Source organism: Gossypium hirsutum, chromosome A09, assembly GCF_007990345.1.
Source record: "Gossypium hirsutum isolate 1008001.06 chromosome A09, Gossypium_hirsutum_v2.1, whole genome shotgun sequence".
Classification (NCBI taxonomy): Eukaryota; Viridiplantae; Streptophyta; class Magnoliopsida; order Malvales; family Malvaceae; genus Gossypium; species Gossypium hirsutum.
The window spans coordinates 6,976,414-6,994,195 of NC_053432.1; the positions used below are offsets into that span (position 1 = coordinate 6,976,414).

General features: G+C 32.2%; 1 protein-coding gene across 1 annotated transcript; it reads left to right on the forward strand.

The window, feature by feature from the left end:
* Positions 1 to 12,699: 12,699 nt before the first annotated feature.
* On the forward strand, positions 12,700 to 15,294 carry LOC107892369 (putative pentatricopeptide repeat-containing protein At3g01580). The gene has a single exon (XM_016817437.2). It carries the CDS (start codon positions 12,794 to 12,796, stop codon positions 14,879 to 14,881), a length of 2,088 nt encoding a protein of 695 aa, XP_016672926.1. The 5' UTR covers positions 12,700 to 12,793; the 3' UTR covers positions 14,882 to 15,294.
* Positions 15,295 to 17,782: the final 2,488 nt, after the last annotated feature.

The following is a 17,782-nucleotide window of genomic DNA, read 5'->3' on the forward strand; positions in this document are numbered from 1 at the left end:
CTCCACTGCAACTTGAGGGAGATAAGACTTGTAACTTTAACCTGCTCCAATGCATCTTCAGGGAGATAAGGTTTGTGACTTCAATCTGCTCCATTGCAACTTCAAAGAGATAAGATTCGCCATGATAACTTCGATATGCTTCACTGCAACTTCAGGGAGATAAAATTTGTGGCTTCAATATGCTCCACTACAACTATAGGGAGGTAAGATTCGCCATAATGACTTCAATCCATCCCATTGCGACTTCAGAGGTATGGGATTCGTATCTTCATTGATCTGTTACACCATTCTCTGGGTAACATGACATGTAAAATTTATTTTATGATTCTATTTATACCAAGTGATTAGGATGTCATGATTAAAATGAATCAAATGCTCCTAACTGAATGTTTATGAATGATATTTGCATAAATACAGAATGTCATTTTTCAGGAATAATCTCTTTGTAGTGCTTAGGTTGTCATTGCTTGTTGCTCATCGAGGTTCTGTCACTGATGTGTTACTATGCATTCTTCTTCAGCCGGTATCTTTGGTAGAAAATTTGAAGAAATAATCACAATTTAGACTATTCTTTCTCAAATGTTTCCAATTCTTAGGTTTGGTTAGTTCTAACTAGTGGTCCTGTTTCAGGTCCCTGTACTATTTAGAAGCTTTTCAGAGCAATATGCAAAACCCTTTTATGAAAGTATTATTAACCCATTAATCATTATTTCAATGCAAAATGCTTGAAAAAGATTGTAATAATGGACAAGACTAAAATTTATCGGAAGCAAAGCTCGAAATGAATGAAATTAATCAAAATAGCAAATTTTGCTAAAATACAAAGCGGGTAAGATGAAAGTCAGTGCCTCAGATATCACAGCATGAGTTTCCCTGCACAAACTTCTTGAGGACCATTTTGAGCTTAATTATGTGTTTAAGGGATCTAGAGTACTTTGTTGATGCCTCAATATGTAACGTTCTTCTTTTTTAGGAGACCCGACCATCACATGTTCAATCTTCAATCCAAATTTGAGCTGCCTCTTTCCAAGTTTTCAACTCAAATCCCTTTGGCCTAAAGACGGCTTTTACGCGTTTTCGCCTTGGCCTCTCCTCTTTTTTTTTGTTTTTTTAGGTGAAGTATGTCTTGACCGAATCTGAACTCACTGGATTAGGCAGGTTCTTTTCATTCATCTCAGTTAATATTAGTGCTCCTTCAGAAAAGGTCTTCTTTACCACATAAGATCTTTCCCAATTTGGTATCCATTCCTTCTGAAGTCCTTTTGTATGGGCAAGATCTTTTTCAATACTAGGTCCACCTCATGGAATTCTTTAGGATGAACCTTTTTGTTTGGTTTTGGTACATCTGACCATAACAGATGGCTTTCAACCTTTTCTCTTCGATCAAGTTTAGTTGATCATATCAGGATTGGATTCATTCTGCTTCATCCAACTTTAATTCTGACAAAACCCGGAGAGAAGGAATCTCGACTTCAATGGGCAAAACCGACTCCATTCCATAAACTAATGAGAAAGGCGTTGCCCCAGTGGAGGTTCTAACAGAAATTCAATAAGCATAAAGGGCAAATGGTAACTTCTCATGCCAATCTTTATAAGTCTCAATCATTTTCCCCATGATCTTTTTGATGTTTTTATTGGCTGCCTTGACTGCACCGTTCATTTTTGGACGATACGGTGACTAGTTGTGGTGTCTGATCTTGAACTGACTGCAGGCTTCGGATATTGTGTTGTTGTTTAAATTCAATGCATTGTCAGATATGATCATTTCTGGCATTCCATATCGACAAATGATTTCCTTATTTAGGAATTTGCTAACTGCTGACCTTGTAACATTGGCATATGAAGTGGCCTCTACCCAATTGGTGAAGTAGTCGATGACCACAAAGATAAATCGATGCCGATTTGAAGCTTTTGGCGAAATCGGCCTGATGACATCCATGCCCCACATAGAGAAAGGCCATGGAGAAGTCATAACATACAGATGCGAATGAGGTACATGAATTTTATCTCCATAAATTTGGCACTTATGGCATTTTTTGGCATAATTGATGCAGTCTCCTTCCATGGTGGACCAATAATACCTGAATCTTATGATTTGTCTGTCCATTGTAAAACCATTAGCATGTGTTTCGTAGATGCCTTGATGGACTTCTTCCAAGATTTTCTTAGCCTCAACAACATCCATGTATCTTAGTAGAACTTGATCCTTTCTTCTTTTATATAGGATCTCCCCATCCAAGACATAGTCACTGGCCAATCTTCTCAACGTCCTTTTATCATTCTCAGTAGCTTGGTCAGGGTATTCATGATTCTTCACGTATCACAGTGTATCGTGATACCAGGGGTGATCATCTCTTTCTTCTTCTTCTTTGATACTGTAGCAATGGGCCTGAGCCTCATAAATACTCATCTGGATTGGTTTCACATCCTCTTGTTTGTTCACCTTAACCATGGAAGCTAAAGTTTCTAGGGCGTCAGCCATCTAATTTTCTTCTCGTGGGAGGTAGTAGAAGGTGATATCATCAAACTCTTTAATTAATTCAAGGACTTCAATAATCGATCAACTTGGGATCTCTCGTCTCCCGTTCACCTTTGAGTTGATAGATCACTGGCGCAGAACCCTCATATACCTCTAGACTTTAATTTTACGTTCTATGGCTGCACGGATACCCATGATGCATGCTTCGTATTCTGCCATATTATTCGTGCAATCAAAATCCAATTTACTAGTAAAGGGATAATGATCTCCGTTTGGGGATACCAGAACTGCCCCGATTTCGTTACCAGTAGTGTTTGAGGCATCGTCGAAGTTTAGTTTCTAATGATGGCCTTCTTGATAGTCTTCTTTGGTGGTTGCAACATACATTAGATCTTCATTTGAGAAATCAAAGTTCAAAGGCTCGTAATCTTCTAGAGATCTATTGGCTAGAAAATCTACTATTGCACTTCCTTTTACTGCTTTCTGGTTTACATAGACTATATCAAATTCAAAAAGCAGAATTTTCCACCTAGCCATTCTTCTTTTTAAAGCAGTTAACTCCATCATGTACTTTAGAGGTCCAGTTTCGAGATGAGCCAAGTTGTGTGGTACAACATGTACTGTCTCAGTCTTCGAGTTTTCCAGATTAAGGTACAACATAATTTCTCAATCTGCGAGTACCTTGTCTCACATTCAGTGAACTTCTTATTCAGGTAGTATATCGCCCTTTCTTTTCTTCCTAACTCATCGTGTTGGCCAAGCACACATCCCATAGAATTCTCAAATACTACCAAATACAGTATCAGTAGCTTATCTAGACTAGGTGGTGTCAGCACTGGGGCATTGGACAAGTATTGTTTAACCTTGTCAAAATTTTTCTAGCATTTGTCATCCTATACACCTAGATTGTGTTTCTTGAGAAGACAGAATATGGGGTCACATTTCTCGGTCAGTTATGATAAAAATCTGGCAATGTAATTTATTCTTCCTAGAAAACCTCGGACTTCTTTTTGAGTGCGCGATGGAGGCAAGCCATATTTTTATAGAGAAACGAGGCGTCAGCATCCCCATATAAGTAGGCCATGACGGCCGGTGAGACGGGTCTATCAGCAGCACCCACGACACCGAGGACCATAGAATTGATGCCCACTCTACCCACCAATCAGTATGTACCATCTTATTCTGGTGCGTATTCTAACCCTATCATCTTCACAGAAGCACCATATATTGCACCACATTTTTCTGCTTGTAGTCATATATGAAGTTGTTGTGTAATACATCCGTCCTAGATGTATTACACACCTATGCCATCGATAACTCTGATGGCAATAATACCGACGATGATGTATAGGTTGTCTATGTTTTAGGCACCAACAGAGAGTCCACTATTATCCTATCGATGTATGAGACTCAATATAGTTATGCTCGTTAACTATTTATGAAGCAAACACCTACAAGATCTTTATTCTACCAAGTTGGGTCATCTTCCTAACCATCTAATCCTAGACTGAAGGATGCACGATGGCAATCGAGAATGCAAGGATCGCAATTGACCGAAGGTGAAGAAGAGCAGCTATCGAGACCACAACTCTAACGACCATAACTCCGCCCAAAGGCTGAACCAAGAAGAAATCCAGCGCGCAACTGTCGACCACCTTGATGTGACACAAATTTTGACCGATATCTGGACTGATTAATTTTATCATTGTATGTTTATATTGTATTGATGATTTTTATTTTTATGTTTTTAGAGGAATATTGTTATCATTTAACAAAAATTAAAGTTGATATTTGTTATCACTTCACAAAATTGAAGTTGTAATTTGTTACCATTTCACAAAATGGAAGCTGATATTTATCATCATTTCACATAACCACACGTTTACATATTACAATGGAATTGATATTTGTAATCTAGTTTGCATCTTCTTCAGTTGGTTTGACCTATTTGAATATTCATGTTATCGCGTATTCGAGTCGACATCGAATGACCTTTTGGTTTGCAATGCAATGGCCTATCGGGTAACAACTTAAATGGAGCACTCGATACAGGCAGCCACATACAATTTGTGTAAATATAAATATTTTAAATATCGAATTCAATAATCACAATTATTATGTTAAAAATTTAATCAATTTAAAACCCTAAACCCTAAACTCTAACACACTAAAAACCTTAACGACCCTAATATAACATCTATTCCCGTAAATATTCCAAAAATCGGCCTATTCTGGTAATTTTAAAAAATGACCTTTTTGGGTTAATCGAAATATTAAAAAGGTATCTCAAAAGAAATATTAAAAAGGATATGTAAATGGTAAAATCTATATAACTATATATGGAAGGGCCGTTGACACACGGGTCATCAATCTTCCCTTTTTTTTTGCATTTTATAGGAAAATGGTAATATTTCAATTTTGGTCCCTATGTTAATATACCTATATAGTCACTTTTTTCTTTTATTTTTGCATTAAAATGGCAAAGTTTTAATTTTGGTCTTGGGGTTACACCCAAATTTAAGATTTAATATTTGAACTTTAACTTTTTACAAAATTCGGTACCTCAAACTTATACAATGTCATTTATTAGTTCAAATACTTTATTTTGATTAAAACGCTTATGCAACTTTTAAAATTTGTAAATACTATTAAAATCATTTGTTAAATTCAAGTTCATTGCAATGTCATTTTTATTACATGTCTACTAAGTGAGCTTTTTTTTTTCAAAATATTAAACCAACAAATTTAACAAAAGAATTTAATGGTATTAACACTTGTATATGAATTTTTAAATTTGAAAAATAAATAGACTAATTAAAGTATAAAAACTAAATTTAAATATAGGAATAATACAAAGACTTCGAATATATTTTAATCTTCAAATATTTACACTATAATTGAACTTAAAAAATAATCGTTAAAATTTTGTGACCCAAATTCCTGTTAAATAAAATAAGAGATTGCTTGCAAGTCAAGTTAAACAAAATTTGTGTGTTCAATTTCTCAATTTCTTTCGCTATTTTTACTTGTTCGTTGCTTAACCTGGTCGATCCCCATCAAGTGGTGACCCAAATTCCTGTTAAATAAAATAAGAGATTGCTTGCAAGTCAAGTAAGAGATTGCTTACAAGTCAAGTTAAACAAAATTTGTGTGTTCAATCAGGTTGATCTCCATCAAGTGGTATCAAAGTTAGTTCAATTTTCGTAGATCAACCCGTTCAGAGATGGCAACAACAAGATATGACATTGAGAAGTTCAATGGTGTCACAAATTTCAATCTGTGACAAGTTCGATTGATGGCAATTTTAGTTCAGATCGGCCTAAAAAAGGTCATTACCAAGAAAAAAAACTGAGAATCTAGATTAGACAGAATGTGAAGAACTTGATGAAAAGGCCATGTTTGCAATCTAGATGTGCCTCGTGAATAGGGAATTGCAGGAGGTATTGATGCAGGAAACTTCATTTGCATTGCGGAAAAGGTTAAAAACTCTTTATGCTACTAAGTCGCTAGCTAACTGTTTAGTGTTGAAACAACGTTTATTTACGTTTTGCATGAATGAATTTGAGATTCTTAGAAATCACATTAGTCAATTTATTACTCTTTTGAATGATTTAAAGAATGTTGAGGTTAAGACTGATGATGAAGATCAGGCTTTCTATTTTTGTGCTCTTTACCCTCTTCATACAAGTCTTTCAGGGTGAACCCTGATTTATGGCAGAGACAAACTCCCGTCCGAGGATGTGAAGAGTCATTTGTTGAGTAAATACAAACTCGACAATGAGTTTGGTTCAGATAGCAAGGCAGATATACAAGCTTCTATTTTGGTAGCATTAAAGAAGTGAGACAAATGTGTAGCTATTGTAAGAAGTTAGGTCACGTCAAAGCAAATTATTATAAACTGCGAAATAAAAGGGCTACTGAGAGTAACGAGCTGGTGCTAATTTGGCCGACAAAAGCGTTGATGATTACTTGTTAGTGTCAATGAGTAGCTCCGAGCTTACGTTTGAGTGGATCCTAGATTCGGGATGTTCTTTCCATATGTGTCCCAATAAACAATGGTTCTCCATATACAGTTCGGTTGAAGGTGAAGTTGCGCGCATGAGAAACAATTCATCTAGTAAGGTAATCAGTATTGATACTGTTAAAATTAGGATACACGATGAGACGATTAAGACACTCTCAGATGTTAGGTATGTATCTGATTTAGGAAAGAATCTCATCTCTTTGAGTATTTTAGACTCGAAAGGTTGCAGAATCAACATCGAGTCGAGCGATATTAAGATGTTTCGTGGGGCTTTCGTTTTGTTAAAAGGTAAAAGGACCGACATTTTTTATATTTTGAAAGGTTATAGTGATCGGTGCAATAGGACTTCCCTGTCCGTTACGGAGTCGAAGTCAACTCGTTTGAAGCATAAGCAACTTGGTCATAGGAAGGAAAAAGATATGACCGTTTCATTGAAGAGAGGTTCTCTTTTGGATGCAAGTTTTGAAAAGTTAGGGCACTGTGTTTACGAAAATCAGACCCGAGTTAGTTTTGATTTGGAAGTGCACAAATCGTAGGCTCGAAGTCTTCCAGCTTCTAAGCACAAATTCGACTTAGTTAATTCCTTGCATAGTTCAAGATAGGCCCGTGGTAGGCTTTGACAAAGATGGCGATGTGAGAATCCGTGTTAACGTGGAGATTGTTAGAATTGTGTGACCCAAATTCCTGTTAAATAAAATAAGAGATTTCTTACAAGTCAAGTTCAACAAAATTTTTGTATACAATTTCTAAATTTCTTCCGCAATTTTTACTTGTTTGTTGCTTAAAAAGGTTGATCCCCATCAATAATTAATCATCGCAAAGCATGGTAAAAAACTATGTAACGACCCGAAAGTCAATGGTGTCAAAAAATACGGTTTTGGGACCCCGTTTCTATAAATCGAGAATATTTACAAGTTATTGTATAAGTTAATTGGATTTTGGATAGGTAATTTTGCTGAATTAGTGTTTAATCAGGGCCCAGAGACTAAATTGTAAAAGGTTATTACTATAGGTTTTCAATTGACTAAAGGCTTAGAGACTTATATAGTAACTAAACTAAAATCTAAAATGGAAAAAAGAACATTTAGCAATATAATGGACGCTTAGGTGTATAATTGTTAACAAATAATGTTAAAAGTATATTATAAACTTAATAAAATAAATAAAATGTGAAAAAGGCATAAAAAAACATTTCTCACCTCCCTCTCGTCTTCTTCACTAAACCAAGAGCAAGAGAATAGGTTTTGAGCTTCAATTCTTTTGGCATTGTATGGTGTGTTTAATTTAGTCTTTTTTCTTGTAATTTTTATATTTTTTTAGGTCATAAGAACTTGATTTAGCTAGCCCATGTATCAGTTTGTAAAATGGTTAAAATTTTAGAAAGTTACCATTGTTTATTTTTTGAATTTTTTGTATTACATTGATAGATTTTAAACTTAGCGGTGAAAAATGGTTAAATTGTGAAGTTAATTGATAGTTTTGTACATTTGGGACTAAATTGCATAAAATGTAAAATTGGTTGTAGAATTAAGAAATATGAGGTCCTTAATGGACAATAGTGAAATCGAATTTCAATTTGGAATTTTAAATTAAAAGTTATGTTAGTCCCGATTTTAGGGACTAAATTGAATAAAATACAAAGTTTGTATAAAATGACAATTGGTTGTGAATTTCATTGATTATTGATGATATTGTATGTTTATGTTAATTTGTAGCTAACGTCGATCCAGTTTCCTCAAGTGGGGAAGGAAAAGTTGAAGTTGTTGACTAATAGCTTGGAGTTTTTAGTTTGTATTTCTATAATTCAAATCACTTCAATTGTTGCATGTCTATTCTGTTATGCATGGTAAGATAAGGAGGTGAGCCATAATTGATTAATCGAGATGAATTTATCTGATTTGACTAAGTATTGAGTGGAGAACTAAATTGAAAATATTGTAACTTTATGTGAATGTAAAATTAACCTTGAATTGGATTGAATCATGTTATGATACAAGTGATTTGATGATTGGATGATGAAATGAAATTTATGAATTGTGAAATTAAGCTATTTTCGAAATTGAATAATTGCTACCCTATTAACTGCTCAGACAGAGTCAGATATAGTTGGCATGCCATAGGATAGATTGAGTATGGGTTACTTCGACTATGAGTCGTTAAGTGCTGGGCACAACTTTTACTTCGATTATATTGATGATTGTTGGGCTCAAATTATTTACTTCAGAATTACTCGATGAGACATTGGGGGCAAAATTGGTTTGTTAGTTGGATTTGTGTATCAGCTTGAGTCCGAGCTAGGTTAATAGGGAATTAAAATTTGAAATGTATATGATATACAAAATGATTGCTATTGCGAAGTATTATGTACAACGGATTTATAAATCCGGAAGATTGGGATGGAATTATGTTAAATTAACCGAATTGATTCGGAATATGTGGTTTTAATGCATTATACTCATATACTAGTAGTTAAAAATGAATGGGATGATTCAAATGGTATAATGATATATTATGACATGTTATTTAATGTTTGTTTTAAATAGCATATCATTTATATGTTGTATTTGATTTTAATGTGCATTTTATTGATTGAATTATAGAAATACTACTGATTTTATTACTCAACGTACGATTTTGTTTTCCGTGAGCATATTAGGTTAAATACAAGTTCATGAGCATTGGTTCCAGCATCCGGAGAGAATCTCGAACTCAACTAAGTTGGTGAAACTCTTTTGTTAGTTAAATAGCATGTACCTAGTAGAGTCATTTTGTATTTTGCTCTGTTTGGAATGGCTGATTTGGGAAGTTGAGTAATGTAAATGCTTATGTGTATGCAAAGTGGTAATGAAATATGGTATGCTATGTTGATGCATATTTTAAGATGGTATATTTTCAATATTGGTTAGGTTGCATATAAGGCATGTAAATTGGTAGAAAATGTGGTAATAATGGTTAATGCTTTATTGATGTTGGCATGTTTTGGAGATGTTTGGATGGTTTATAGGTATGTGAAATGGTACTTAGGGATATGGATTGGTATGAACATGCAATATGTAGTTACCGTTTGATTGATGATTTTGATAAGTGAAAATGATAAGTTAATGGATGATTGAATTGTTAAGATTGGTTGTAAATATGTGAATTGTTGTTTAAATATGACTTGAACATGTCTTTGTGTTTGTTTTGGTATGGTTTAGTGAAAGGATTGACATTAAATAGGTACCAAGTAAAGATTTTTGAACCTTATTTATGAGGTATCGATACCTAGGGAAGGGTATCAATACTTTAGTAGTTTTTCTTAAATTCTTGAGCCATCGAACCTTAAAATGGTATCGTTACTAGAGTTAAAGTATCGATACTTTGAAAGAGGTATTGAAGCTTTATGGGATGTATCGATTCTATTGATTTTTACTCAATTTTCCAACATCGAAGCTCAAATTAGTATCAGTACTTGTCTAGGGTATCGATACTTGATTAAAATTTTTGAAGACTTTATAATTTGGTCCTTTTTCACACTTAGGCCAACAAAAGAGCTTTCGTAAGCTTGATTAAAGATAGAATTTAATTGTATGACATATTGTGAATGTGTTTATGACCCATTTGAATGTTTGAATGATTTATTTACGATGTAATTGTCAGTCGTTGCTCCAACAACAAATGTGACACTTTGTTGTACTAACCCGGTAATTGGGTCAGCAATAGGGTGTTACAAACTATACTAATAATAATGTTAAAAGTTGAGCGAAGGAGCGAAGGAAGAGGCTTTTAATGCAATTGCCTTATTTCGCCACACATTCACTTCAAAAAATTGGTTAAATTTAGTTATTAATTTTATATTATGGGTAACTTACGGATTTAGTTCTTATATTTTATTTTGGTCATTTTTAGTCCTCATATCTTTTGAATTTTAAAATTGTAGGCCTAATTAAATGGTAGTTGTTAAAATTCATTAAATTTTTCTACTTTCAAAATTTGATGCAGCAAACATATTACTAAATAAAATGTCATGTCAGTTTGTTATTTTGACATAGTACTCATAAAAAAGTCAATTAATGCACTTAACTGTTGTCGTTTACATCAATATTGAAATTTTGAGATCCGAAAAATATAGAGATTAAAAATGATTTTATTAAAAAACATATACTAAATCTATAATTTTACGCATAGTACAAAATTAATAGCAAAATTTAATCAATCGTATTTAATTATTGCTATTCGAATTAAGACTGAAATTTAAAATTTTAAAAAAATATAATAATTAAAATTAATGAATTGAAAAGTATAAAAATTAAATTCGATGAAATAAAAATATCCGAATGTATATATATATATTAAAGTATTTAGGCAAATTAGGAAACATATAATTGGTAATGAGTTTGGAGTGAGAAAAGTGGCAGTGTTAGCTAAGTCACACATAAGCAATTTGCATTATTAAAGTAATGTGGGTCCGTTTTTTTAATTTGATGATTTAATTTTTATTAATTCACACATATAATGTTTGTGTAATATTTTTAATTAAAACTATTAATTTATTTATCATTTTAAATAAGTCCTGTATTGAATTTTTATTAATAGCATTATTAATCCCTTTTAAATTATGATTTATTTTTAAATAAATCATTTATATATTAATTTTTAGTAAAAACGCAATCTTTTAGATTACGGTTATTATAAAAGATAATGTAATTTCCTTAATCATTATTATTTAGTAATTTGATAATAATTATGTTTGGACTAAAATATAATTACTTAGTGAAATATAGCAACATGTCTCTTTTTCTTATTTAAATACTTACCAAAAAATTATAAATGTAATTTTTAACTTATTACCTATTTATTATATTTTTATCCTAGTTATTTTATTTTATGCCTTTTTTAAATTTATGTTAATTGATTCACCATCGTAATAAAAGGTCATTCACTGATATATAAATATGATAGTGGATAGGGACTGCAAAGAGTTAGACTTTTTCTTTGGCTAGCATTTAAGCAAAGGCTTCTTACTAACGCAGAGCGAATTAGATAAGAAATTGGTTATAATAGCTCTTGTTCGGCCTGTGGTCATGAAGTTGAGGATATTATTCATGTACTTCAGGATTGTTTCGTAGCTAAGGAAGTTTGGATGCAGGTTGTCTTAAGTGATCAACAGTGTAGGTTCTTCTCTGGAAATCTCTATGATTGGTTCGTGTATAATCTTTCTTGCCATGAGAGGTTGACTGGTAGGAGAGTAATTTGGTCTTATCTCTTTAGAATCATTGCTTGGCGACTCTGGAAAAATAAGAATATGTTTATTTTCCAAGAGGTTTTTTGGATGATTCTTGAGGTTGTAAATGTCTCTTTTAATTGGACGAGGCAATATGAGTCAAGTTATAAGATGTTTTAGCATACTGGTTTACCTTATGGTCCTTGAGGGGCATTTACAAAATATTTTATTCATTGATGATGCAGTGGCAAGGGAGAATGAGAGTGTAGTGGTGTGTTGTGAGATCAGCAAGGGAATTGGATCTTAGAGTTTAATCTTCTTGCTGATTGCCTAGCTAAACTAAGTTTAGTGTGGAGGACAAGTCTACATGTTTTTTAAGATGCACCCAATAAAATTTTGGGGTACTACAACAAGACAAAGAGAATGGTGCTTTTGCTCAATTTAATAGATGTAACTTTAATTTTTTTTTAATTTTTATCACACAAAAAAGTAGAATTTATTTCTTAATATATTTATGTAGGTTTTCTATTAAAGATTAGATTAATTTTATTTTTTATTACCTAATCTATTTTTATTCACTTCAAAACTTAAATCAATATAAATAAGGAAATAAAAGTCTCATCATTATCTAATTTAACTGTGAAAATATCTTAAAGTTTCTTTGTTTTGATACAAAAAAAATTTAGAACTAGCCATAGTCCTTTCTAACCCTTTAACAAAAAGATAATTGCGTTTCAGCACACTTAAACTTATATCCTCTTACATGGACAATAATGCTAATATCAACCGAGTTAGTACTCAATTAGCAATACCAAATTATTGCAAACAGATGGTGCAAAATATGTACAACATTATATTTGAACTTAAAAAGAAATGGCAGGGCTTGCTATAACTTAAAAAAAATAAAAGCCCATGACCAAAATGATGAGGATCCCGAGCCCAGATAATAGAGCAGCATAAAAGGCAAGCCATTGTTTTGCAGTTAATGAAAACCTAAGACTCTGAACCTGGATCTGTTTCATTTGGTGAAAAAGCTTGTGAATTTTATTTTATTTTTCTAGTAAATTGGGATTCCGTCGTTTTGTATATGAAAGGGAGGGAATTTTTTATCAATTTATGCAAAGCATGTAACGATGGAAAATCAACAGCAAAATTACATTCACAAATTCTCAAAACTGGGTTTTCCCACGACAGTTTCCTCGCCACAAAGCTCACCTCTTTGTATTCAAACTTCAGTTCCATTGAGCAAGTTCAAAAACTGTTCGATGAAATGCCTCAAAGAACTGTCTATCTGTGGAATTCAATTCTTAGAGCTTATTCTAAACATAAAAAATGGAAAAAGACTTGGGTTTTATTCAAAAACATGATATCCGATGATAAGGGGGAGGAAAATGTGCCTGATAATTATACTCTCTCTACAGTTTTAAAGGCTTGTGCAGAGCTGCAGTTGCATAAACATGGTGAAATTTTGCATGGTTTTTTGTGGAAACATGAAAAGATAAGATTGGATTTGTTCGTGGGATCTGCGTTAATTGAGTTTTACTCGAAATGTGGTGAAATGGGTGATGCTTCCAAAGTTTTTAATGAGTTTGAGAAACCTGATGTTGTTTTGTGGACTTCAATGGTGAGTGGATATGAGCAGAATGGATATTTTGAGAAGGCTATAGCTTTTTTCTCAAGAATGGTAGTGGAGGAGGGTGTTCATCCAGATCGCGTAACACTTGTTAGTTTAGTTTCTGCCTGCGCAAAGTTGATGAATCTCAAGCTTGGCAGGAGTGTACATGGTTTTGTTGTTAGGAGAGGGTTTGAAAGTGAATTATCTTTGGTTAACGCATTGTTGAATATGTATGCAAAGACAGGTATTGTAAAAGTAGCAGAAAATTTGTTTAGGATGATAGAAGTGAAAGATGTTGTAACATGGAGCTCAATGATTGGTTGCTATTCTCGTAATGGGGCCGCAGTTGAATCATTGAATCTTTTCAATGAAATGATCAACAAGGGATGTCGACCTAATGCAGTTACTGTTGTTAGTGCACTACAAGCCTGTGCGGTTGCTTGCGATTTAGATGAGGGTCGGAGGATCCATGAACTTGCAACTAAGACAGGTTTTGAGCTAGAAGTCTCGGTTTCAACTGCTCTGATCGATATGTACATGAAATGTTTGTCACCTGATGAAGCAGTTAATGTCTTTAGGAAAATGCCTGGGAAAGACGTAGTTGCTTGGGTTGCTTTGTTAAGCGGGTATGCTCTAAACGGGATGGCTAATAAATCTATCGGAATCTTCAAAGATATGCTGTGTAGTGGAATCCAACCTGATGCTGTTTCTATGGTAAAGATTCTTGCTTCTTCTTCAGAGTTAGGTATTCTTCACCAAGCAGAATGCCTCCACGGTTATGTCACTAGAAGCGGCTTCGATAATAATGCTTTTATTGGGGCTTCTCTCATAGAGTTGTACTCGAAATGTGGTAGCTTGGATTATGCAATAAAAGTGTTTGAAGGAATCATAGACAAGGATGTTGTTCTGTGGAGTGCAATGATTGCTGGCTTCGGAATCCACGGAAGAGGCGAAGAAGCATTAAAGTTATTTCACAGGATGGTCAAGAGTTCAGCAGCGAGGCCAAACGATGTAATGTTCGTCTCTATTTTATCTGCATGTAGCCACGCAGGTTTACTTTTGCAGGGGATTGAAATATTCCATATGATGGTAAACGATTATGGACTGCATCCTGGTTCAGAGCATTATGGCATAGTTGTGGATCTCCTTGGCCGTACCGGAGAGTTAGAAAAAGCCATGGACATTATCAACCGAATGCCAGTTCCAGTTGAGCCTCATGTTTGGGGTGCATTACTTGCTGCATGTCGGATTCATCACAACGTTGAGATAGGTGAAGTAGCAGCAAAGAATCTCCTCTGTTTAGATTCTAATCATGCAGGTTATTATATTTTGTTATCCAATATGTACGGTGTTGATGGAAAATGGGGTAATTTGGCAAAAATTAGAAGTTTAATAAAGGAGAAGGGGTTAAAGAAGATGATTGGTCAAAGCATGATTGGGATAAGAAACGAAGTTCATAGCTTTGTTGCTGATGATAAACTTCATCCTGAATGTGAGAAGATCTATGAACTTGTAGGACAATTGGAGTTAATTTTGAGAGTGCAACTACAACATATTTAAGGAGTTTCTTGAGCTCTATCAAAATTTAAGATAACCCGAATCATAGTTCGTTCTGATATCGGCTTGATCAGTAGCTCGCTCAGCAATGACATTGTAAGAACATGAAGTAACATAAATAGATCTTCCAGTAAATTGTTGTTGCAAGTGAATTCTAGATTTCACTGAAACTCATCCACCATCCGTATATCGGCTTGATCGGTAGCTCACAAACAACATTGTAGGAACAGGAAGATAAAGAGATCTTCCAGCCATGGTAGCTTTTGTCCAAAGAACAGGATGTAAAAATTTAGTAGCTTCTGGAGATATAAGTTACTATCTTGCTCCAACTTTCATTTTTCTTGAAGTATATGCATTTGTTTTTGGCAGATACTGAGACATACGTATGAAATATATAATTTTCAATTTTTTTATAATTATTATTATGATAGTTTATTATAATAATTGATTATAACTATTCTAGTAAATATACAATATTGTGATTGAATTATTTTTCTGTGTTTCTTAATAATGATTTTTTTAATAAAAATCTTATTTTATTTTATTTTTGGTATAATAATTTTTTTCCCTCTCCAACTTTATTAAGAAAAAATTATTTTAGACCTACATTTAATTTTTCGCTTCTTTCAACCATTTGAATTTGCATTTTTTTTAAAACATCCAAAAATGGATTAAAAAGTTCAATATTTGTTAACTTTGCTGACGTGGTATGCACAAGGATTACCACGTAGATAACACATAAGCATTTAATTAATTTTTTATTTTTTTATAATTTTTAATAATTTTTAATAATTTTAATTTTTTTAAAAATAATTTTTATAATTTTTCTGAATTTTTTAAATTTTAAAAAATTAATTAAATATTGATGTATCATCTACGTGGAAATCCACGTATATGTAACCTCAGCAAAATTAAAAACTGTGAGTTTAAAAGTTAAAAAAGATGAAAAAATAAATTAAGAGCTAAAATTACCTTTTTTTTTTTGAAGTCGAAGGGTAATTATGTCATTATACTTTTATTTTATTTTTTTAAATCAATGAATTTTTAGTGTGGGATCTAAAAGGAAAAATAAAGGATATGAAAGAACAATTAAAGAAAAAATAATAGGAAAAATGTTAGACATGATGTGTTGGGATATTGAAGAAAATTTAGAAGACCATTTCATTAGCTTTGAAACACACCAAGATGGAACCTATAAGCAAATACATTACTATCATAGCATTAGAATGCATTATATCTAAATATATATATATCTAATTATAAGCATGATTCACAAGTATTAATTTATTTTTCTAAATATATATATATTTATATACTATTTTATCATATCTCGATTCTCGACCTGATTTTGGATTTTAAACTCAATCATAGAATAATTTTTACATTAGAGGTGATTATTGGACATGTCATTTTGGCTTTGGGTTAAGTATGGTATTAGCACAATTTATACTTGTTTAAATTCGATCCAATTCAAAATATGAACTTCAAATTTTGTTCAAGTCCATTTATATTTATAAATAGTCCTCATATTTTATTTAAAAAAATTAACATATACTATTTTAATTTATATTTAATAATTTTATATATTTTTCTTTTATTAAAAATTTAGATATAAACAACCTGTTTATATTATAGTATTATATATTTTTTGATTTAATTTTTTTGAGAATTCTGAATTTAATAATTGAGACCTTAAAATTGTAACTCAAGTAGGCTTGAATTTAGATGAGTAATTTGATCCTCCAAATTAAACTCTTAAAAATAACAAAAGCCTTGATTAAATAGTCTTGATATTTAGTTGTGCAATTTCGAGGTGTTTATGGTTTAAGATAGTTGGGTTTAGCTTGGATTCATGTATGGTATGAATATCATACACAATTGTTTAAATATAGTTTGACTCGAAATTTTAATATCAAAATTTGCCGAACTGGGCTCATATTAATTTAAGACTAACATAAGTTCATTCATTTTATTTTTTTAATAAAATAAGAATATATTATATTATTTTAATATTTAGTATTTATATGCATACTTTTTTTAATATTTTCATTATACACATATCTAATTCTCATATAACAAAAATTACATAATACATAAAAAAAATATATTATAAACTTGAAAAATAGGCTAACTGAAGCTTTGATCGTTGAGTTCGAGCTCAACCCAATACATTTATTCAAACTTTTTTTAAGTTTAATATTTTTTTCTAGACCCTCTTAAATATCATATAAATATCCTAACAAATATACATATAGAACTAGGCATGGGAATATGTAAATTTTGTTTAATCCCCTTTAGGTGTGAAAAGATGTTACCACTTTCAAAGACCTTAACTTATTTTGGTCTGATCCATCATAATTAAATTGAATTTAGTGTCTGTGGGTTCAACTTCAACTATTGCTTCATAAAATAATAAAAATAATTTACTAATTAATTTTCAAAGCCTAATCAAGATAAGCATTGGTTATTAATTTTAATAATTAAACATATAAGTCAAAGGTTTATTAAATGATGAACTAAATTGACTAGAACAAAATAATTTTGGTGTATTTAGGGGCAACTAATTTAGTAATCCAGACCCCCAAATAAAAATGATTTACCAACTCTATATAAAACCTTGAGAAGAGATGTAGATATTATAATAATTTCAAGAATTTTTACTAACCATAGTCATATGTTGAATTTTATTAAATTAATTTAATTAGGTTAATGTCAAATGGGCTGAGTATATTAAATGATTAAATTGTAGAAGAAAATGGTACAAGTTGTAGAAATTTATATCCCAACTTAATTTAATAATTTACATGTCGCCGCAAGACTTGAAACTACTATTCACTCCCAATAACTGCTTGACGCCTTGGTAATTTATTTATTTGGGATTCCATTTTTAGTCTTAGATTAACC

What these genes read in the sequence shown, in the direction of transcription:
- LOC107892369 (XM_016817437.2), top strand. Translation starts at nt 12,794, where the DNA reads ATGAAAGGGAGGGAATTTTTTATCAATTTATGCAAAGCATGTAACGAT.